A 23,345-nucleotide genomic window follows, 5' to 3' on the forward strand; every position below is an offset into this window, starting at 1 on the left:
GTGATCACCTTACAAATAGTAGCGATCACACCTGACATTTATTAAGCAATTACTGTATAACAGAGGCTTTGCGAAGAGTTCCATGTATTTCCTCATTTTGTGTTCTCCAGAGCGTGGAGAAGGCAATGGCAGCCCACTCCAGTACTCTTGCCTGGACAATCCCATGGATGGAGGAGCCTGGTGGGCTACAGTCCATGAAGTCACTACAAGTCAGACATGACTGAGCGACTTCACTTTCACTTTTCACTTTCATGCATTGGAGAAGGAAATGGCAACCACTCCAGTGTTCTTGCCTGGAGAGTCCCAGGGACAGCAGAGCCTGGTGGGCTGCTGTCTATGGGGTCGCACAGAGTCAGACACAACTGAAGTGACTTAGCAGCAGCAGCAGAGCGCTCCAATAGCTGTCGTACTATTATCCCATTTTACAGATGAAGAACAGAGGCCTGCATTAGCTCAAGCAGGGTCAAGGTGACAAAATCCAACCCTGTGTTCTAGTCTTGAGCCTAAATCTTCTATCTTAGTCCCCCACCTACCCTGAGACTGTCTCCTTGAGATGGCACCTATTCATCTATCCACTCACCGAAGAAGCATTTACTAAGCATCTGCATGCATATACATGCCAAGTACCAGGGGATAAAAATGAGTATGAAACAACCTGTCCTCAGCAAATCTTTGGTATTCTTTTTCAGCTTTAAAACTGCTTTGAAGATAGCAGCTGGATTCATAATAGCCCCAAACGAGAAGCAACCCAAATGTCCCTCAGCACATAAGCAAACCATAGCACCCACACATGGTAGAATTCTATTCAACAAAAAGGAATGCACTATTAATACATGTAATATGTTACTAGTGTTACTACTAGTTACATGTACTCATTACGACTAGTACCTCTTGTGCTACATGTAATGCAATACTAGCAATACATTAACACGTATTAATAAACAGCTCCATGGATTGCAAGGAAATTGTGCCCAGTGGAAAAAGTCAACCAAAAGGTAACACACTATATGAGTTTATATAACAGTCTTGAAATAACAAAGTTAAAGAGATGGAGAAAGCTTAGTGTTTGCCAAGAGGTTAGGGATGGGATTGGGGAGGAGGAAGGCAGCCACCAAGGACAGCCTGAGGGAGTCTTGACGGGATGGAACCAGTCGGCATATTGATTGGAGTGGCAGTTATAAGCGTAAGTTATAAGCAGGGCTTCCCTGGGGGCTCAGATGGTTAAGAACCTGCCTGCAATGCTGGAGACCTGGGTTCAATCCCTGGGTCAGGAAAAATCCCCTTGAGAAGGAAATGGCAGCCCACTCTAGTATTCTTGCCTAGAGAATTCCATGGACAGAGGAGCCTGGCAGGCTACAGTCCATGTGGTCACAAAGAGTCAGACAGGGCTGAGCGCCTCAGACTTTAATAAGCATACTCATCTGTGATAATATTGCATAGAACTATTCACACACGTAGACTCAAAGGCACAGAAAACAGGAAATCTTGACAAGTTCCATGGAAGACTGTCAGAATGCAGGCGGTAACACTGTATGCACTATAGTTATGTGAGATGTTATCGCTGGGGGAAGCTGAGTGAAGGCCTAAGGGCCTCCCTGTGCGTTTGGGGGGAACCTCCTTGAATCTTTAAATGATCTCAAATTTTCTAAAAAATTGTTGACTACTCTGTAAGTATTCTTTCTTTGTCGACACTAACCCCACCAGCAGCTGCAGCATCGCTGCTGTGGCCCTGGGGTCACTGCCCTGAAAAAACAAAGGTTTCATGGTCTTGGCAGAGGTCAAATACAGGTGGCCTATGGTTAAATAAGTCAGCAGTTAACACGCAGCAGTCAAAGGACAGTCTCACGTGCTTTTTTTTTTTTTGGCTGAAGCATGGTCCTTTTATTGGGGGCTTCCCTGGTAGCTCAGTTGGTAAAGAATTCACCTGCAATGCAGGAGACGTTGGTTCGATTCCTGGGTCAGGAGATCCCCTGGAGAAGGGATTGGCTACCCACTCCAATGTTTTTGGGCTTCCCTTGTGGCTCAGCTGGTAAAGAATCCGCCTGCAATACGGAAAACCTGGGTTCGAGACCTGGGTTGGGAAAATCCCCTGGAGAAGGGAAAGGCTACCCACTCCAGTATTCTGGTCTGGAGAATTCCATGGACAGTCCATGGAGTCGCAAAGAGTCGGACACAACTGAGCGACTTTCACTTTCACAAACACACATTTTGCACTTTTACGCATTCTCTGAAATATGATCTGAAATGAGCCATACATGGAACAATTGCTTCCACTCATATGCTGTGCTTCTTTCTGAAGAATTATCCCATTAGTGATCTAATCTATAAAACATGCCACCTATGAGCCTGAGTCAAAGGCCCTAAATCCCATGAAAGAACAGTAGCATTTGACTGCTGGTCCAATCAAAATGACCAAAGCCTTCTCCTGGGGCAACAGAAACACGGGCTCTGTCTTCACTGACACCCTCTAATCCCCTCCAGACTCTCTCTCTCTAAGCATCCGCTTTTGTCCAATATAAAAGTCTGGGAATTCTAAGACACATCCGGATTTCAGAGGTATTTCAGCAGGAAAAAGGCATGCCTTAGAATGCATGGAATACTGTGAGACTCCATCCAGATAGCTCCAGTGAGGTCATGCAACCTCTGCCCACATCTGGAGTACAGCCTCCCTTAATGCCTCAAGGTAAATGTTCCCACGTGCAGTGATGCAATCCCTCCATGCGAAACTCAAGGTCCAAAGAAATGGTTTCTTTCTGTGAGATAAGGTGTGTGGGGAAAGAGGAGAGTGTGTGGTTATTTGTAGCAGTGAGATGAGCTCATATGAAACTTGCCAGAAAGACCAGGGCCTGGAGTCATGTGTAGAGGCGTGCACGTGTGGGGGTGTGGGTGTGCATGGAGACCAGCTGACCGGAGATGCATGATTCAGCCACCCAGCCCTGTCACCAGGCAGGGATGGAGAGATAATCGGCTACTTCCTGCCTGTGCAGGGGTCAGGAAGGCTCGGTGAGTCACCCGGGGGTGACCCAGGTGTCTCTGCTGAAAGGAACAGGGTCCTAGCCCCTTCTCAATGCACTTCCTCTTCTGAGTCACCGCCTGACTATGAAGGGAAATCTCCAGGAGCAGCAGCAACATGCTGGTGCCCACAGCTGACAAGGGAGCAGCTTCCAGAAACCAAACAAGCCTGTCACCCTGAAAACAGAGAGGGCCTGAGAAGGACAGGGTGTGGTCATAAGTACCAGCCCCACCACCCGGCTCCCCCAGGCCCAGGCTGGAGGGTTAGCGTGTCCAGGTGAGGAGGCTCAGAAACCGGCCACTCAGTGGAACCAGTCTGGAGTCATTCAATTACAGATCCCACGGGGCCCCAGACACCACCCAGACCAGGTGTGGATAAGACTCAGGAACAAGTGTACTTCAGAATCACGGACAGAGAGAATAGACTGTGGTGGCCAGGGGAAAGGGGTTTTGGAGCAGGGACGGAATGTGAGGTCAGCCTTAGCAGATGCAAGCTCTGAGACACAGGATGGATACACAACAAGGCCCTACTATAGAGCGCAGGGAGCTATATTCAATACCCAGTGATAAACCATAATGGAAAAGACTATGAAAATGTGTGTAGGTATATAGCTAAATCACTTTGCTGCACAGCAGTAATTAACACAACATTGTGACTGCTATCAAAATGACAGCTGAGATTCAACTTTACTTCAATGGAACAGTTTTTAAAAAATTTTTAAAGGAATACGTGCACTTGGATGGAAAATAAAATATATATTTGCTTCCACTGACCCATAATACATAATTTGGTGTTTTAATGCAGGCATTACAAAAATGCCTGTTAATGTAGGCAGACATCTATGTCTGCCGCCAATAGAAGTCCTAAGATGCTCATGTCCCACGATGGTAGTTGTGGATCCTGAAATACCAGCCACCCTTAATCTCTACTTGGAAATCACAAATGTTTTTCAACTTGCCACTACATCTCGCTATTTAATCCATTATTAAAGTAGCACACATGTCACTGCATTATTAATACAACTGTATCCCACCATTGTAGGGTAAACATAAGCTAGGAAAATCTCAGAGAGCAGGGAGCAAGCTCTCCTCATGTAGACGTTCTCAGAAGCCTGAGAGGTTGGGTCAAAATGCACAGCTCTTCACCCATGAGGCCACCAGTGCTCTGGTCCCCAGGAGAGGAGCAGGAACATTCCAAGTTCATTGTTTTTACTTTCTGTTGGCAGCTGCCACGAGTCTCAGCTGTCATTTTGATAGCAGTTATGATGGTCTGTATCACACGTAAGAGGTAGCAGGCCATGGGACACTGGAGTCCACTTGTGGTCTCACGGAAATGCCTCCACCCTTGACGGTGCTTACCATGCAGAAAACATTTGAACCCTTTAGGAAAATGGGAAATATTTTCTCAGCACTTTCTCTCCTTCTCTCTCTGAGACTCTCCTGATCCATCTTGACCTCAGGCCTATTATCCAAGTCTGAAGTCCTATCTCCTTCATCTGACCCTGTTCTCAAGAGAACTGAACTGAAATCTTTCCACCTGCTGCTGGCCAACCCAACCCCAGGATAAGAAACCAGCCCAGAGGAAACCAGTTGAAGCAGAGTTTCCAGGGCCCTCATAGATTTATTTCAACACACTGGCCAGAATCCATACAGCTGATGGATGATTCAGAGTCTGATTAAGAAACTCAGCATGTCGATGTCCTAATCGGGCAACCAGAACGATCACCTCCTGTGCACCAAGGGAGTAGCAGGTGAGATGATGCCCTGCAAGCCTCAGGGTGATGAGGGACATTTATCATCTCTGAGCAGCACCCTTCATCAGCCGTTCACCCAAGTGCACCAGCCTGGTTACAGTCCCACGTCGTGGGACCCCGGCACACTCTGCACATATTCACAACATATCAGGCACATTGTGTGTGCATGCTGAGTCGTGTCCCACTCTTTGCGACCCCATGGACTGTTGACCACCAGGCTCCTCTTCCATGAAATTTTCCAGGCAAGAATACTGGACTGGGTTGCCATTTCCTCTTCCAAGGGACCTTCCTGACCCAGGGATTGAACCCTTATGTCTTGCGTCTCCTGCATTGGCAGGCGGGTTCTTTACCACTGAGCCACAGGGTACGTACACGGTGGTGATGAAACACAGAATCACTGCTTCACATGTTTCTTCCCTTCTGGGTCACAACAGCGTGAGAGCACAGGTTCCCACACATGCCTGACACTGGTCACCATGCCCTCACCCACCTCTTCCACATTCACCTCTTTGATAGCCTACTGCCCTTTTGTACTACTTCCTCCCCTCTGAGGTCATCCTAGTTTGGCCAAATTTAGCTTTGAAAACATAAAAGCATGTGTGAGGAAAAAGCACACTGCCACCTGCCCTGTAGGCCCACCCACCTACCCCCCTCCCCCCGGAGGAGCCCGGGCTGCTTTGAGTACTGGGTCCCAACTGCCTTTATTGACATTCACTCTCTGGCTCAGCTGGTAAAGAAACCACTTGCAATGTGGGAGACCTGGCTTCTAATCCCGGGGTTGGGAAGATCCCCTGGAGAAGGGAAAGGCTACCCACTCCAGTATTCTGGCCTGGAGAACTCCATGGGCTGTATAGTCCATGGGGTTGCAAAGAGTCGGACACGACTGAGCGACTGTCACACACACACACTCTATTCACATTCGGTATGTGCACCGTATCATTGCTTCCATGATGATCTTATTTTGGAAACTCTTCTGCAAGGTCACACAGCTAAGATGGTATTTGTGGCATAACAAGGAACAAGTTTGGTCTTTTTACAATTTTAATTTCTGGCTACACTGGGTCTACGTTGCTGCACCCGGGCTTTCCCTAGCTGTGGCAAGACAGGACTACTCCCCAGTTGCAGTACTTGGGCCTCTCATGCAGAGGCTTCTCTCCTTGCAGTTCACAGACTCTAGTGCTCAGGCTTTAGTAGTTGTGGCGCATGGGCTCATTCGCTCTGCAGCATGTGGAATCTTCCCGGACCAGGGATCAAACCGGTGTCCCCCGCGCTGGCAGGCGGATCCTTTACCACCGGACCACCGGGGAAGCCCCACTTTTGGTCTTTGTTTCCACTCCCGGGACATAGCCCCTAAAACCCGTGGCAAGTCCTGAGTGATAGGAGTGTCTTCTGTCATTCATAAGGAGCTCCCTTTGATCATACCTGAGTTATTCTAATGAGGAGACACCGGTCCGGCCCCCAGATGCCGACGGGTGGGGCTTCCAGGATGGGGCAGTTTCAGCCCTCCTGGGTGACCCTTGGGAAAGGGAGTGGGACTGCGGATCGAGCTCTATCAAAACTCTTAACAAGATGTGCTGAATTTCCTGGTTGGTGAACATGTGAGGGGCCAGGACCTCCACGCCCCCTCCGACAAATCTCGCACTGAGCCTCCCTTCCTTCTGGTGCTCCTGAGTTGCAGCCTTTATAATACACTGATGACAGCAGGTGAACTGTTTTCCCTGGGCTTTATCAGCCAGTCTGGCAGATTATCGGACTTCAGAGTCGTGAGTCAGAAGCCAGGTAACAACCTGGGATGTGCAGGCAGTGTCTGCAGTGGGGGTGGTCTTGCGGGACAGAGCCTTAGCCTGGGGGGCCTGCACCGGCCCCAGAGAGCATCAGAGTTGAGCTGAAATGTTGGTAACCAGCTGGTGTCAGAGAATGAGCTGTTGTGCAAAAAAACACACCTGGTATAAGAAGCAACCTGGAAACAGACCAGAACCGAGCCAGGAGGGGAGCTCAGGCACGGCTGATTCAAACCCCGGGTTCCACCGGCTCTTGGTGCAGCCACCTGGTCCTGGCTTCATGGCTCTGAAAGGACTTTGGCTCCCCAGCCCTGCTCTGAGCAGTGAGCCAGAGGTGCAGGCCGCCACCCCACAGCCACAGCTGAAGCCTGATGGCTTTCTCTGGGCTCGCAGTCTCCCTACAGGTAGGCTGTGTTCTGAGTCCTTCAGGGGCTACAGGGCCTCCCAGGCTGATTCACAGGAACACAGAAATACATTAAGAGGCAAAACCGATGTTCAGCTCTCAGCCCCAGTTTGTCTGGAGTGTTAGACACACACCAGAAACAACGGTAGTAGAACCAGCCTGTGGCCTCGGCAGAGAAGCAAGAGCAGGGAGGTCTCACCACTTCCCCCAAACACCTGTGTCCTTCCCCTTCCCCCAGTGCCTCCTCACTACAGAGCCCACAATTAAAAAAAGAAAAAAGAATGAAGATCAGAGATTTTTCATTCACATAGCCTAGCTTGGCGATTCCAGCCACTGCACTCCCACTGGTGTTTCCAGGAGGATCGGTTAAAATCCTAAACACGTTTTCTCTTGGCACTTGCCACCAGGTTCCAGACAGCGGGAGCAGTTGAATACTAATTACTTATAGACAAGGACATGAGAAGACCATCTTTCACTTTCTTCACTATTTAAACCATCTGTTCCTGGCGCTTCTTGTTCCGACCTACTTTCCAGAAAACAAGTGGATAAACTGGCAAAAAAATCTCTACTGAGGATGAAATTCATAAGATTTCTTTCCTTCCTTATTTGGCAAGTAGGTATTGGACACCTCCTGCTCCTGGGCAGCAGGCTGAATGCTGGAGAGACTGATGGGCAAACACCACACTGTTCCTACCCCTACGTGCTTAAGCCTGGTGAGAGAGCAGACGGGAAGCAAAGAATTACACCAATAAATGTAAAAGGACAAGTCTGGGAATCCTGCAGGAGAGATGCATGTGGTCCAGGGAGTGCATTTCACAGAGATTTGAATTGGTCATTGTATGGATGTGAGAATTGGACCATAAAGAAGGCTGAGCACTGAAGAATTGATGCTTTTGAATTGTGGTACTGGAGAAGACTCTTGAGAGTCCTTGGGACAGTAAGGAGATCAAACCAGTCAATCCTAGAGGAAATCAACTCTGAATATTTATTGGAAGGACTGATGCTGAAGCTCTAATACTTTAGCCACCTGATAAGAAGAGCCGACTTATTGGAAAAGACCCTGATGCTGCAAAAGATCAAAAGCAGAAGGAGAAGGGGACAACAGAGGACGAGATGGTTGGATGGCATCACCGACTCAATGGACATGAATTTGAGCAAACTCCAGGAGATGGTGGAGGACAAGAAAGCCTGGCATGCTGCAATCCATGGGATCGCAAAGAGTTGGACGCAACTCAGCTACTAGACAACTAAAGGATGTCTCCCCTGAGGACATGACCCCAGATGCATCAGGAGCTCCCTGGATGAGAGGGGGAAAGGGACATCAAGGAGCAGAAGCACTAACAAGGACAAAGACCCTCCAAGGGCACAGACAAGGGAGGTACAGAAAGTCCACACAACGCTGGAGGAGCACAAGTTCTAAGATGAAGCCAGGGAGGAGGCTGAGGGCCAGGCCATCCCATACATGGTGAGCTGTGCTTCTCAGCATTGTCATAAGCCCAAGAGCAATAGGAAAAGAAAAAGTGGTAGGCCTGGGAAAAGCCCCAGTGGAGGGCTTTAGTCACTGGGGTAACACAATCAAACAGTTCCGTCAGAAACGTTACTCTCGTTTCATGGTAGTAACAGTGAGTAATGTCAGCCATACTGCACTTTGCATACAAAATAGGAAAACGTATGAACCAATATCTCCTCTGGGGATGACAACATTGATACGCAGAAGGAAAGCAGCTCATGCAGGTCATAGCGTACTAGAAGCCAAAGTGTAAGACCTGGGACTTCCCTGGGAGTCCAGTGATTAAGACTTTGCCTTCCGGGCTTCCCTGCTGGTTCAGTGGTAAAGAATCCTCCTGCCAATACAGGAGACACTGGTCGATCCCTGATCCCACCTGCCTCAAAGCAACTAAGCCCATGTGCCACAAGTACTGAGCCTGTGCTCTGGAGCCTGGGAGCTGCAACTACCGAGCCCACACCCCACAACTACCGGAGCCTGCACGCCCTAGAACCTGTGCTCCACAAGGAAGCCGCTGCAGCGAGAAACCCCTACGTCACAACTAGAGAGCTGGCCCCATTGGCCGCAATAGAGAAAAACCCACACACAGCAACCAAGACCCAGCACAGCAAAATAAATGCATAATTGCATGCCTGCTCAGTCACTAGTTCATAGCCAACTTTTTGTAACCCCATGGACTGTAGCCATCCAGGTTCTTCTGTCCAAGGGATTTTCCAGGCAAGAACACTGGGGTGGGTTGCCATTTCCTACTCCAGAGGATCTCCCCGACCCAGGGATCAAACCCATGTCTCCTAGCATTGGCAGGCAGATTCTTTACCACTGCGCCACCCGGGAAGCCCACCCCAAGTAAATAATTACTTTTCAAAGAAAGACTTCCCTTTCCAATGCAAGGAGTGCAGGTTCAATCCTGGTCCAGGGGCTAAGATCTCACATGCCTTGAGGCTAAAAAACCCAAACATAAAACAGAAGCAATACTGTAACCAATTCAATAAAGACTTTTAAAATGGTCTACATAAAAAAAATGTTTTAAAAAATTAAAAAACACCAAAGTGTAAGACTCTTGTCACATGTTCCCAAGTCTCTAAACAGCCATTTTCAAAAAAGTAGATGAAAACTACACTGGTAATCACATTAGGTGACCTTCTTCTCTTATACATTTGACACACTGACTCTTAAAGTTGTGTGGGTATAAATGACTCTGCCAGTAGCCAGAAATACAAGCTGCATAAGCCCACCCCTAGGGATGGTTAAGCCTCCAACCGCCTCTCTCCATACACATCTCCTCTTTCTCCTCCAATTTCTCTTCACTAAGTCATTCCTAACTTTTTAACTGCAGTGGCTTTCCTCTGGCAAAGATTAGTTCACTGCCTTCTCAGCATAACCTCATCAGCAAAGATAAGAGAGAACCCAGAGTCCTGTAGAGGAAAATACAGTGTTATGTGTCACTGCCTAAAACAAGTCGAAGTCATCCTTGACCACTGAGTCTATAATTCAGCCTTAAATTTGTTTAGGGGAAGTTCTTTATACCAGGCCTCAGTCTTTGCATCTGTAAAATGGGAAGTAAGACCTCTACTCTCAGCAGTGGAGGACAGGTCATTCCAACCAAACACCCTGCTGAGAACAAACAGTACAGCTAAAAATGTGAACAATGTCTACCAGGACAGAGCAGGAAGCTAAAAATGCAGTGAAGAATTGCCATCTGGAAAAGATAAAAGCCCAGGAGATAAGCCCATGCATGTGTAGAACCATTTTTCTCCTGGAGGCATCTGCTTGTTCCAGGGAGTTGACTGAGAGGCTGAGCAGTGATGCTGTAGTCTCACCTGGCTAAGGGCTTGCGGATTGGAGTCTAGGGACAGAATGAGGAGGAAGACATTGTGAAAATCCCTCACTTTAGATTGCAACCTCACAGAACTACATGGTAACAGGGTAGGGGACAGTCCCATAGGAAAATGATGCTCAGTTTCAAAGGAGCTGAATCACTGAAACTGGACTGATGTAATCAGACTGTTTGCACCCTCAGGCACCCAGCAGAAGAAAATGACAACATTTGGGGGAAGAGAGCGACATATGAATGACCTCTGCAAGTAAGTTCATAAGAATAATGCCCTGTGCACATCCAAAAGTAAGAAGGCACGTGAGGAGACAAAATCACATGATTGAAAACCTGCAGAAACAATAAATAGTGAAAGTTAACAAGCATAAATTGTTCCATGCTTAATAGGTTCAATGAGATAAAAGACTAAGAATTTCAACAGAGAAATGGAAATTATTTCCTTTAAAAAGAACAAATGGAAATTCTAGAAATGAAAATAACCAGTATTAAGAACAACCCCATTTAAGAGTTCCCGGGACAGGTTTAAGAGAAAAATAGTCAACTAAAATATAGAAGGCAGGAGGATAATAAATGAAGCATAGAGTATCAAAAAGATGGAAAACACAGCAGAGCTGAAAACAGAAGTAGAACAAACATTGAGAATGTCTAGCATACGTGCTTAATAAATTCTTGAGGGAGAGAGGAATGGGTGGGGGGGAGTGTAATATTTAAGAAATAATGATTGAGAATTTCCAAAAACAATGAAGAACATAGAATCCCAAATTCAAACCACTCTAAAAATACTGGAATGATAAATTAAAAAAAGAAATCCACCCCAGGCACATCATAATAAAACCACTGAAAATCAAACACAAAAGTAATATCTTGATTGCAGCAAGGGGAAAAAATGGCATATTACCTTTAAAACACCTAAAATGAAATGTCAGCTGACTTCTCAACAGGAAGACGGTAGAAGGGTATCTTCAAAGTGCTGTGAGAAATATCACATGTATACAAGATCAAAAATTTAAAAAGGAAATAGCTCTACAAGTCTTACAGACATTAAAAATACCCTAAGAAGGTATTATGAACAACTCTAGGAAAATAATTATGAAAAATTGAGATGGATAGTCAAACCACCAAAGAAATGAAACTTACCAAAACTGGCCTGATTACACAGAAAATTACAGTTGAATCCATCATTTCAAACCTCCCCAAAAGAAAGCTCCTGGTCCACATGGGTTCACTGGGAATCCTACCAAACACTCAGAGGAGAAGTAACGCTCCCCTTATACAAATTATTTTCAAAAAGAGAAATGAAGCCATCTCCAACTCAGTTTTCTGAGGCCAGCCTAACCATGATCCAAAACCTCTTAAGAACGTTATAAAGACAGAAAGTTTCAGGCCAATCTTACTCATAAACACAGACATAAAAATATTAAAGCAAAGTGAGGGTAAACCAAAGGCAACAATATATAAAGAGGTGAATATACCCCAGAGAAGTCAGGTCTATTCCAGGAATGGCAGATTGCTTAATATTCAAAAATCAGTCAGAATCATGAGATATCTTACTAGCTGCAGAAAAGGCATTTGATAAAATTCAGCATGTATTCATCTCTTTTTTAAAAACTCATAAATATCTAGGAATAAACGATAATTCCTTGCTTTTATTTTTCTTTCTAAAACAGCTGCAAAAACTATAATATCTCTGGTGGAAAAGGAAGCACTTTCCTTCCAAGATCAGGAATGAGATGAATGTCCACTCTCACCAGTTCCATTCGACGTTTTACTGGAGGGCCAAACAGCAATAAAACAAGAAAAATGGAAAAGCATAAGAATTGGAAAGGAAGAGAGAAAACTGTCATCATTGTCTGACCTCATAATAGGTTTAGGTAGAGCGTCCAAAACAAACAAGCAAAACACTACAGGAAAACTATTAGAGCTAGTCAGTGAATGCAACAAGCTCCCAAGATACCAGGAAATTTTCAAAAACACAATTGTTATTCCTATGTAACAGCAGTAAATAAAGAACGAAAATTTGATGATGCCTTTTAACCTCTTTATGATCTTTGTAAATGTACCATTCAGTCCAAAAAAAAAAATTGTGATGAAAGTTTTTTGTTGTGGAAAAAAAAGATAATTTTTACGACATCCTCAAAACACACACACACACAAGATCCTAGTCTGAGATAACAGCAACCTCTTGAATTCAAAACTCTCCATACAACCTCAAAAAAAAAAAAAAGTAACCACCAAAGCCCCACACAACCTCCAAAACACTGCCAAAGATAAAAAAATAAAAAAGAACATTAAAAAAAATAAAGCTGAAGATTATCAAGGAGCAAAAATAAACCACAATGCTCTCAGCATCCCCAGGACAGAGAGGAACTGAGAATTATGCAGAGAAATATGTACCTCATTGCAACAAAGCTACTGCTGGAGTTCTGCTGTGTGTTCAGGTCCTTGGGAGTAAAAGTCTTAAGAAAATCTCCTAAAATAAGAGACCAGTGAACTATGCAGTCACACAGGGGCCCGTGCTCAGTAGGACGCTGTGCCTGGATTAAGGCTGTGTTCCTGCCATCGTGAAATTCTTAACTTTACCTTTGAACTGAGGTTTTAGAAATGAAGTCTGGGCCTTCACGTCTCCTTGGCCCCTTGGCGTCCTGCTAGACTGCAGGAGGGGTCAAGAGAGGGATTCTGAGAGTCAGGAGGAGCTCAGGAGCGGCTTCCTCCTTCCCACTTTGCAGTTGGTCCAGAAGCATCTCTGGGCTGCAGCCCTTCACCCTCGCTGTCCTCTGTTCTAACCTCCAGCATCATTCAGCACACCCGGATCCAATCTCATCGTCCGCCTAGCCCCGCCCTCAAGCTCTCAGCGTCTATCCTTCTCAGCTGTGGGCATCCCCTCTCTGAGCTTCTAGGTTCTCATAACCCCAAGTTCTTCCCTTTGTTCCTCTAGCCTTCAAGGCAGCGCCTGTTCTTGGAAGCTATTACTCCCTGTTACCCGAAGGTTCCTTCTTGGCTTTCAGTTTCTGAAACCTGGGTAACCATGTCTCCTTATTCAACTCTGTGAGATAATGTGATTTCTGTTCTCTCAATTCAGCACATATGTACAACACACAACACATATTCTTGTGACCTCAGGGTAGGGAAAGATTTCCTAAGCAAGACACAGAAATGCTAATCAGAAAGAAAACATTTGGGAAGTCAGATTACATTGAACATATCAAAAGACAGCTTTTCAAGTATTAATAGGCAAGTAAGGGATATTTGCTATTCATTGAACACACACACAAAAAAGTAGGCCTTCTATCCAGGAAAAGACTCTGATGCTGGTAAAGATTGAAGGCAAAAGGAGAAGAGGGGGACAGAGGATAAGATGGTTGGATAGCATCACTGCCTCAATGAACATGAATTTCAGCAAACTCCAGGAGGTAGAGAAGGACAGGGAAACCCGACATGCTGCAGTCCATGGGCTCACAGAGAATCAGACACGACTGAGTGACTTAACTACAACAATCCAGGCATAGAGAACTACAAGTCAAGGCGGAAAACCCAAGGAACAAAATATTGTAACTAATACAATTTTATTTGCCAATTACACCTCAATAAAATTGAAAAAAATGAGCAGACTTCAAAATGTACTTCACAAAGATAATATCCAAAAGTCCAATAAATGTATGAAAAGGCACTTGACTTCATTTGTCACAAATGGGATACAGATTAAAATCAAGATATCACTATACATCATCATAAAAGCTGGAGTTAAGACTGATAATGCCGTGCACTGGTAGGGACGCATGCCTCAGACTCTTGTACTCTGTGGGTGGGGATGTGAATTAGTACAACCAGTGTGGAAAACCGTTAGCATCACCTACAAAACTGAACGCATGCCGATCACCCAGCAAATCCACTCTTATTTACATAGCCAACCGAAATGCATGCTTTTGTCATTGCAAGACATATGCAAGGATGTTCATTGCAGCGTTTTCCTTAATAGTCCCAAATTGGAAAGACACAAATGTCCAAAAGCAGGAGAATGGAAAATAAATCGTGGTATATTCATAAGAAAATATTATATAGAAAATAAAATCAACTAAAACTGATGCAACAATAAGTATGAATCTTAAGAATTTAATGTTGAATTAAAAAAAAACAGACACCAAAAAACATACACAGTATAATTTTGTTTTTTAAAAAACAGCAGGCAGAACCAAACTCTAGTAGTTTAGGGACATAGGGTTAGATGGTAAAACTATAAAGAAAAGCAGGATCATCACATGTGTTAGAATGGTGGTCACTTCTGGGAGGCAAAGAGGGTGAGGATTAATAGGGGGATGAATTGGTCTTCTGGGTACTGGCAATGTTCTATTTTTAATCTCATTTATGGTTTTTGCTTTTTGATAAATTATAGAATGCTACTTCATTTTTAAGGACATTTTTTATGTAAGTTGTATTTCATAAAAAAAGTCAAACTGTAGATAATAATGCACATTTCTTAGGATCATTGTAAGAATGAAGTGAACTAAGGGGTATAGAAGGCTTTGCAAACTGCCCATCATGTAATAAGTATTTAGTACATGCTTGTTATTATTATCAGGTGTACTACAATTGAGAGACAGAAATAATCATGAACCCCTGGTTAGGAGAAAACAAAACGCTAACAAGAAGTTGTCAAAGAGCCTAACATGGCTTTCCAGTATATACTAAAGACTAGGTACAGGGTGGAGGTGAGTTTTAAGTGTATTTGCTACAAATTAAGGGTTTTCCAGGTGGCATTAGTGGTAAAGAATGTGCCTGCCAATGCAAGAGACACAGGTTCAATCCTTGGGTCTAGAAGATTCCCTGGAGGAGGGTATGGCAATCCACTCCAGTATTCTTGCCTGGAGAATCCCATGGACAGAGGAGCCTGGAGGGCTACAGTCCATGGGGTCAAAGAGTCGAACATGACTGAAGCCACTTAGCACACACACACTCTACAAATGAATGCCAGGAGACAAGGAACAGTGCCTACCACAATGTCTGCTTTATAAAATTTTCTCAATAATCATTAGAATTACAGATGATGGATGGGTGTGTGGATGGATAGATAGATGGACAGGTGAATGAGTGGATGGGTGAATGAATGGATGATGGATGGGTGGATGGACAGGTAGGTGGACAGATGGATGGATGGATAGATAAGGGGGGGTATGGATGGATGGGTGGGTAGATGGTTAGATAAACTTAAACAAGAGTTAGACTAATGTAAATTCTCCAGGCAGTTTTCCTTGCTTGGAGCTTAACACACATACAATAAAACTTTAGGCTTTGTGATAACAGGGAAATCGGTGACCATCTTGGCAGGACTTTTTTGGGTCTTTCCTGGCTGTTTACTAGCCAGGAAAAGGGCTTAGGATCTATAATATCTGCCATCAAGTGGGTAATTTATTTACCTACAAATTAAGCATTCTGCCAGGGCTATCAATCTAGGCTGAAGGCAGACTATCCCCCACAGGGAGCAGAGTCTACACTGATGCTCATCCGATGCACCTGCATTTGCTAGGCTAAAAACATGTTTTCCGACAACAGCCCAAAATGACAACCAGGCATCCGGAATGGAGACCACTGAAGCCACAATTTCCAGACCAGTATTATAGGTAATTGTAGTCCTCAAGGTTCTGTTCATCACAGAGACAAGAAAACATCATTACATTCACCAAGCAGTCACTACCATGCTGTCTGGGTCTTAGAACTGCAGATCAAGAAGGCTGTTGAGACACAGGCTACAGTCACATGGCAGAGTTGTGTACATTGCATTTTTTCCTATTCCAATGATAAGGCATAATAGGCTCTCTCAGGAACCCTCAGCGTCTCCATCTACCCCTCCATCCCCAACCCCAACCACTTCTGTAGTAACACAATTACGATTGAATCTGTTGCCTTCCAGACTTATTTCTTGCACACACATTTCTTTTTATTTTAAAAATGATATCCAACTATATATGTATAATCTGCTAACTCGTGTATTTGGTCTCTGTCCCACGTTCCTGACACAGAGCTCCTAAAACCCTTGGAACTTCCTGAGTAAGAGAAGTCTTTTTTTTTTAATTCAAAGAGAGCCCTTTTTGATCATACCTGAGTTTATGCTAATGAGGTGATCAGGGTCTGGCCCCCACATAACCTCAGGATGGGGCTGGTCACTAGAAAGACCCAACAACGAAAAGCTTGAAACTTTCAGCTCCACCCACTGACCTAGGGCAAGAGGGCAGGAGGACTGGAGAGTCAGCTTGGTAAGACTCTTGAGCAATGAGATGTGATGAGCTCCTGGGCTGGTGAACACGTGGAGGTTCCAGGAAGGCACACCCAGAGAAGGCAGGGATGCTCTGCGCTCCATCCTGCATGCACGCCCTCTGCATTTCTGCCATTTGTCCTGAGCTGCTGTTGTTTAGTCGCTATCTCTGACTTTTTGCAGCACCATGGGCTGTAGCCCACCAGGTCCCTCTGTCAAGGGGGTTTTCAGGCAAGAACATGGGAATGGGTTGCCATTTCCTACTCCAGAGGATCTTCCTGAACCAGGGATCGAACCCATGTCTCCCGAGTCTCCTGCGTTGGCAGGCAGGTTCTTTACCACTGAGCTACCAGGCTGTACCCTTTATAATAAACCTGTAACTGCAAGTAAAATGCCCTTCTGAATTCTGGGCCATTCTAGCAAACCACTGAACCAGAAAAGAGAATCCTGGGACCCCCTGATTTGTAGGAAGTCATCCAGAGGACAAGTGGCCCCTGCGTCTGGCACGTCAAGTGGTGGGTGGCGTGTGGAAATGAACACTCTAACTTGAGGCATCTGACAGTTAATGCCAGGCAGTTAGTGCAGGGCTACGTTAAATCACTGATACCCAGCTGGTGCTGCAGAACCGATTGGCGTTGGGAAACACCCAGAATATACCCTCAGCACCTTGCTTTCTCTGCTCAGTGCTTCTCATAAACAGCTTTCATGGGAAGGGCTCTGGACTGCACTTCACTCTTTCGGTGGGAAAGCAGACACCACAACCCCTTGGCTCCCTGATTATTCCAGCGTGTCTCACTCCCAGCTCACGGGTGCGTTCCTGCAGCTCCTGCCTTCAGAGCTCTCTCCTGAGGACTGCCCCATTCTCCCTGGAAGTATCGAGAACCAGGACGGCCCGCAGGATTAAGAAGGCCCAGCACCAGGGCCTTAGAGAGCAGACAGAGAGAACATAAGAGACATAGAGAACAGACTTGTGTACACAGCGGGAAAGGACAGGGTGGGACGAATTGAGAGAGTAATGCTGAAATGTATATTACCATATGTAAAACAGATAGCTAGTGAGAAGCTGTTGTGTAACACAGGGAGCTCAACCTGGGGCTCTGTGACAACCTAGAGGGGTTGGATGGGCTAGGGGGTGGGGAAAAGGTTCAAGAGAAAGAGGACGTATGTATGCTGTGCTGTGCTGTCACTTCAGACTCTTCGTGACCCCATGGACTGTAGCCCACCAGGCTCCTCTGTCCATGGGATTCTCCAGGCCAGGATACTGGAGTGGGTTGCCATGCCTGCCTCCAGGGGGTCTTCCTGACCCAGGGATCGCACCCACGTCTCTTGTATCTCCTGCACTGGCAGGCCCTTTACCATTAGTACCATCTGGGAAGTCCCAGACATACAGCTGTCCCATACCTACAGCTGATTCACGTTGATGTATGGCAGAAACCAACACAAGCAATTATCATCCAATTAAAAATAGATGTTTAAAAAACAGGGCCTAGGGCCTCGCCTGCAGGTGGTACACTTTACACTCCGAGTTCCCTCACGGGGATCGGGCATGCACTGAGGCTTCATCTGAACTCACCCCCTGACCTGGTGTCTTCCCCCCCACCCCCTGCTCCTGCCCCACTTTCCTTTCCATGGTTTCCTAGCAACACATCCCTGGTAAGTCACATCGCGGGTGTGTCTGAGTAAGATGACTCACCGCACTTACTATTCCATGTATGGGATATACACTCATCCACCCAGTCTCCCGTGAGTGAGTTTTTGTGTGGCTCCTGACTTTACCTGTCCCAGACCATACCATACACATATCTGCACACCCATCCTACAACAGAGAGCTTCCTTGCCCCCCGTTCCCCACCCCGACTCTTAGGAGCTGGCCAAGTCAGTGGCCTGGCCTCCCGTCATCAGAGTTTGAAAGACCAGAGGCCCCGGGGAGGCATGTGGCCCTCCTGGGGCACCCCAGCCCCGGGCACCCGCCACAGCCCCACTAGCTTCTCAGTCATGCAGGTAATGCAGGCACGCCTGATTTGTCTCCCAAATCTTTTTCTTTCCCTGCCGCCCTTTATTTATCAAGCACAATATTACATAGTAAAGGAGAACAAATAAGAACTTTGTGGAATTCCACCAGGGCTTTGCTAAGGATGACATTTGGAAATGAGAACAATTTTCTGGAAAATGCCAGCCACATTGGCACTGTACACACACATGGCCCCCACACCCCTGGGTTGGCTTTTGGTTTTAGGGGGCTTTTTCAGGTTACAACCATGTCTGTATTGGTATCTTATTTGTTTCACTCTCAAGTGTATCATGGCATGTGTACAGATCTTTTTTGTTGTTGTTAATAATATACTAGGATTTGCTTAAAACACACACACACACACACTAACATAGAAACCCTTTTGAGTTTGACCTAGAATAAATGAGACTTTATTCAATTTCCAGAAAAAGAAAAAAGAAGATGTATCTACAAAACAGAAATAGACTCACAGACACAGAGATTAGACCTGTAGTTGCCAAGAGAGATGGGGTTACCGAGGGGTGGGGTAGTGAGCTGGGGTTTAGCAGATGCAAGCTGTTATACACAGAATGGATAAACAGCAAGGCCCGACTGTACAGCACAGGGAACTATGTTCAATATCCTGCGATGCGCCATAATGGAAACGAATATAAAAAAGAAGGTATACATATGTATAACACAATCACAGCTGTACAGCAGAGATTGGTACAACATTATAAATCAAGTATATATCCATTTAAAAAATAACATGAAAAGAAGGAGCCCACTGAGAAAACATAAGCATTGTAAACACAGCAGCAAAGAACCCACTACCAATATTAGCCGCTGAGAAGACAGGTGACTCAGCAAGCTTGTTTATTTTTCCTGGAGTTAAGTTAGGATCAGAGGACTCGGCCCACACAACTTCCGAACTGCTCGGCTCTCAGGTTCCTAAGTAATCAATGGTTACTATTACACACCCTCCCAGAGGCTGGGCCTCGTATTTCTAGATCAATGACTCAAGAGTCCTTTTGTCAGAGAAATTACAAGGTTTTACATCCCAGTGTCTAATCTCTTCCTAACACCTTGCTGTGCCATGTTAAGTGGCTTCAGTCATGTCCAATGCTTGGCGACGCCGTGGACTGTAGCCCACTAGGCTCCTCTGTCCGTGGATTTCTCCAGGCAAGAATACTGGAGTGGGTTGCCATGCCCTCCTCCAGGGGATCTTCCTGACCCAGGGATTGAACCTGCATCTCCTCTGTCTCCTGCATTGGCAGGCGGGTTCTTTATCACTAGCGCCGTCTGGGAAGCCCCTCCTAACACCTTGGATGGTCCCAAATGAAAAAAAAAAAGATGAAATCCTGATGCTGGAGAGGCTTCGTTTATCAATGCAACTGTGAAATTTTCACAAGGAAAAGGCTCCAAGTGGGTTGAAAATTTCATTTTGAAACGAACAGCGAGGACATGGAAATCTATTTGAAACTCTTTTAAGAAACCTCTAAAAATGAGCTAAATTATCTTAGTCTCTGGGGAATCACTGGACTAGAAACTTCCTCTACACTGTTCTCTTGATAACAGAACCTAAGGCAGGAATCTTTGGATTCCTTCTTGATTCTCTCCTCGTGGGCATACATTTGATCTCTCAGTGTCTGAAAGGCCCCCTCTCATCTCTGGCTGTGTATTTCCACTCACAGAATAGTCCCAAGTGACATTTCATTCCGATGATAAATCTCTAACACGTTAAGTATACCTGCTAGTAGCCCCACCTCTTTCTTGAAGCTTTCGAGACAATTAATGAGGTCAGTCCACTTAAAACCCCGATGGCTCAAGAGGTAAAGAAACCACCTGCAGTACAGGAGCCACAGGAGACGTGGGTTCAATCCCTGGGTTGGGAAGATCCCCTGAAGAAGAAAATGGCAACCCACTCCAGTATTCTTGCCTCGAAAATTCCATGGACAGAGTAGTCTGGAAGGCCACAGTCCATAAGATTGCAAAGAGTCAGACATGACTGAGCGCATACACACACACCACTTAAAACACACAACCCCCATGCTAATAGAAGTGTTGTGGTTGCCGGCTCTGGGTTGTGTGACAGAATTTGAGAAGGTATTGAACACATAATTGCATTTCACAACTCTAGGATGAGAGAGGTCCAACCATAACCATCTCCTCTGTGTATTTTAGTCACATCCGGCAAAGACTCTTTTTCTTTTTTTCATAAAACAGGCTGACTCACCTAGACATCTCACCGTCTCCTGCTGACACACCCCTTCCCATTCTGAAAAAAAAAAAAATCTCAATTAGTCTCTGGGAATTTACATCCTCTGGTGGGAGGTATACCTTCCAGGCCAAACCGTCCACAAAGAGGAGATGTTTTTTCAGGAGAGCATCTCAGTACTGATGCTAAGAACAAAAGACAAAGTTAAGTTCTGAGCACACAGGCGCTCAAGTCTTAGAGAGGGGAGGGACTCAGACTAAGAAGTGGGTGAGGCGAGTGGAATAGCAGTGTTTCGGAGTTTAGGTGGTTCACCCCAAACCTTCCATCAGTGGCCAAGTCAGAGGTTGCAGCCAGTTCTCCCAAATCCTGGCCTGGGGTCTCTTTCCACCAAAATGTATTGCTAATGTTATTAGAAGCAAAGACCACAGGAGGGGACAGAAGGTCCACATCAAGGCTCCCATCACCTGCCAGTTACTTTTTAAATAATAATAATCATTGTTATTATAATCACAAATGTTGTCATTTCTGAAGAAGCAACTGTATCACTTCCCCAGCAGTTTCATCATCATGTGCCCCCCAGGCCACCCCTCTGGGCCTATGACTCAGAGCATCACCAGCCAGACAAAGCTCAGAACCCATAGCGTTCGCCTCCTGTAGTCCACACATCCCAGGTGGCTCCCCGCAAGGCCTGTTCATCCAACACCACCACTTACTTGGCCTGGTCCAGATCTATACTCAACAAAACTAAGCCAAAAAAAGTACTCTAGGTCTGTCAAGTTTACACAGTCAGATAAGGGAGACACTTGCTGAAATTATCTAGAATATAGATATAGATATATAGATAAATATAAATAGATTACATTTTTGCATTAAAATTGATTTAAGAAAGAGAGGTTGAGTAAATTGTATTTCATTTGTATGTGGGTCAGAAAGAAATAGAAATAGATGTAAACCCTCAACATAATACTGGACGTGGAGCCCAAACAGTATAAAATGCCAGGTTAATGGAAAACAATCATTTTCAATCGGTCTGTATTGGCACCAAAGGCATGGATGTGAAGACACTAAAACTTTCATTTTACACAGCTGTCGCTGATCTCAAAGTGCCAGGTGACCCCAGAGCTAGGAAACCTTCTCTCGGGGGCCAACCTTTGTCTCAGGTTATCTTTAGCAACTGCTTCAAGGAGCCACAGCAGTGAAGAAGGAGTCTAAGCCCCAGTCCGGCTCCAGGTGCTGGGCGTGGGTACCAGCCCTGAGGCTGGGTGCTGGGCTCCCTCTCCACACACCTACGGACTACCATGCCGGCCCAGGGGCCCAGGGGCCCTCCCAGAAATTCCACTCTTGAACTCCTAAATAGGAAGGGAGCACATTGTAGATGGATTTGCTTGAGTGGATAATCAGAAGAAGATGAAGAGGAAAAACAAACCACCTGCGAGTATGTGAATTAAGATACTCTGCTCCTTGTCTCGCTTGAAGCCATCACCTTTCCATGTTGACTGCCCCAAGACTGTGCTCCTTCTCTGTCTCGATGGTGCACCGACTGCTGTCCTGCTCCCTGGACCCCCAGCGCCAGGCTGGGGCAGCCTTTTCGGTCCTTTCTCTAAGCCAGCGACCAACGTGGGAAGACAGGCTGGGACCTGGGAACCTCAGAGGCAGGGCTGCAGTGCCTGCACCTGGACACAACTTTCCTCAAGCAACAAAATACAAAACAAAACAAAACCCCAAACCTGCATGGGACTAAAAATAACCATGTGCATGCACAGTTGGGGCAAATTCTGGACCAAAAGATACAAAGAGACCAAAAACCCCAACTGCCACTTTTGAAGGGTCTGGAACAAAAACAGGGGGTTGGGAGCAAAAGCAGGATACTGAGCGTGCCCCCTGCACTCAGCACTACAAAAGGGTGGGCAGATTACCTAAGCCACCCCTCCAGCCAGACCCCCAGACACACCCCTACCTTCACCCCATGTAAGGAACAAGCTTGCCCCCTCACCACAGCAGAGGCCCCAGTAAAGCATTGCCTGGCCTCTGATCAATATCTATTGATCGGGGAAGGCTGAGAACCCTGGTTGGTAACAGTAGAAGGATGTCGGAAGCAAGGCTGGGGGAGCTTTTTCTGAGCTAAGAAATCTGTCACAGAACACACGTCACAGTGACTGCTGGGTGATGACACGCTGTCACCCTGGCCTGGAACATGTCCGTGCCCCTGAGGGGACCACATCCTGCCACCCACAGCCCTCCACCTCCACGCAGCGCAGAGGGCGACCTCACCGCGTAGGCAATTCGCCTCGGGGCAAACGCCCAGTTAGTTAAATTTGCTGCTACCGATTTAGATTTGTGGAAGAAAGGATAACATTTTTTTTTAACCCTGCAATAAGCAAGCAAGCTATAGGAGAAGGCACACACACACAGGAAGAAAAGGAAAAGTCAAATTTTCTGAAGATTTTATAATTTGTAATTATGTATGTAATAGAAGAAATTGTTCTCATTGTAAAAGAGTCAAACATAGAAGTTTATAGAGTAAATCATAAAGGTCCTGCTTTATCATTCCCACCCATTCTAACTTACCACTACTATCAATTTTATATGTATCATTCAA

General features: G+C 45.8%; 1 protein-coding gene across 7 annotated transcripts in view; it reads right to left on the reverse strand.

Annotated features, from left to right (window-relative positions):
• PFKFB3 (6-phosphofructo-2-kinase/fructose-2,6-biphosphatase 3) overlaps positions 1-23,345 on the reverse strand; it is a 273,450-nt gene that overhangs the window by 151,648 nt on the left and 98,457 nt on the right. For 2 of the 7 annotated variants that reach the window (XR_009496776.1, XM_059892422.1), the window contains exon 15: positions 20,765-20,806. The exons of 3 other annotated variants lie outside the window; for them this stretch is intronic. Coding sequence is in view for 3 of the 4 variants with exons in the window: in XM_059892422.1 (XP_059748405.1) it covers positions 20,774-20,806 (33 nt within the window). In the remaining variant the exon portion in view is untranslated. Of the gene's footprint in view, positions 1-1,850; positions 20,807-23,345 lie in introns of those variants that run through there. 2 more of the 7 variants (XM_059892421.1, XM_025000349.2) reach the window with 2 other exon arrangements.

This window comes from Bos taurus, chromosome 13, assembly GCF_002263795.3.
Source record: "Bos taurus isolate L1 Dominette 01449 registration number 42190680 breed Hereford chromosome 13, ARS-UCD2.0, whole genome shotgun sequence".
NCBI classification, from domain to species: domain Eukaryota; kingdom Metazoa; phylum Chordata; class Mammalia; order Artiodactyla; family Bovidae; genus Bos; species Bos taurus.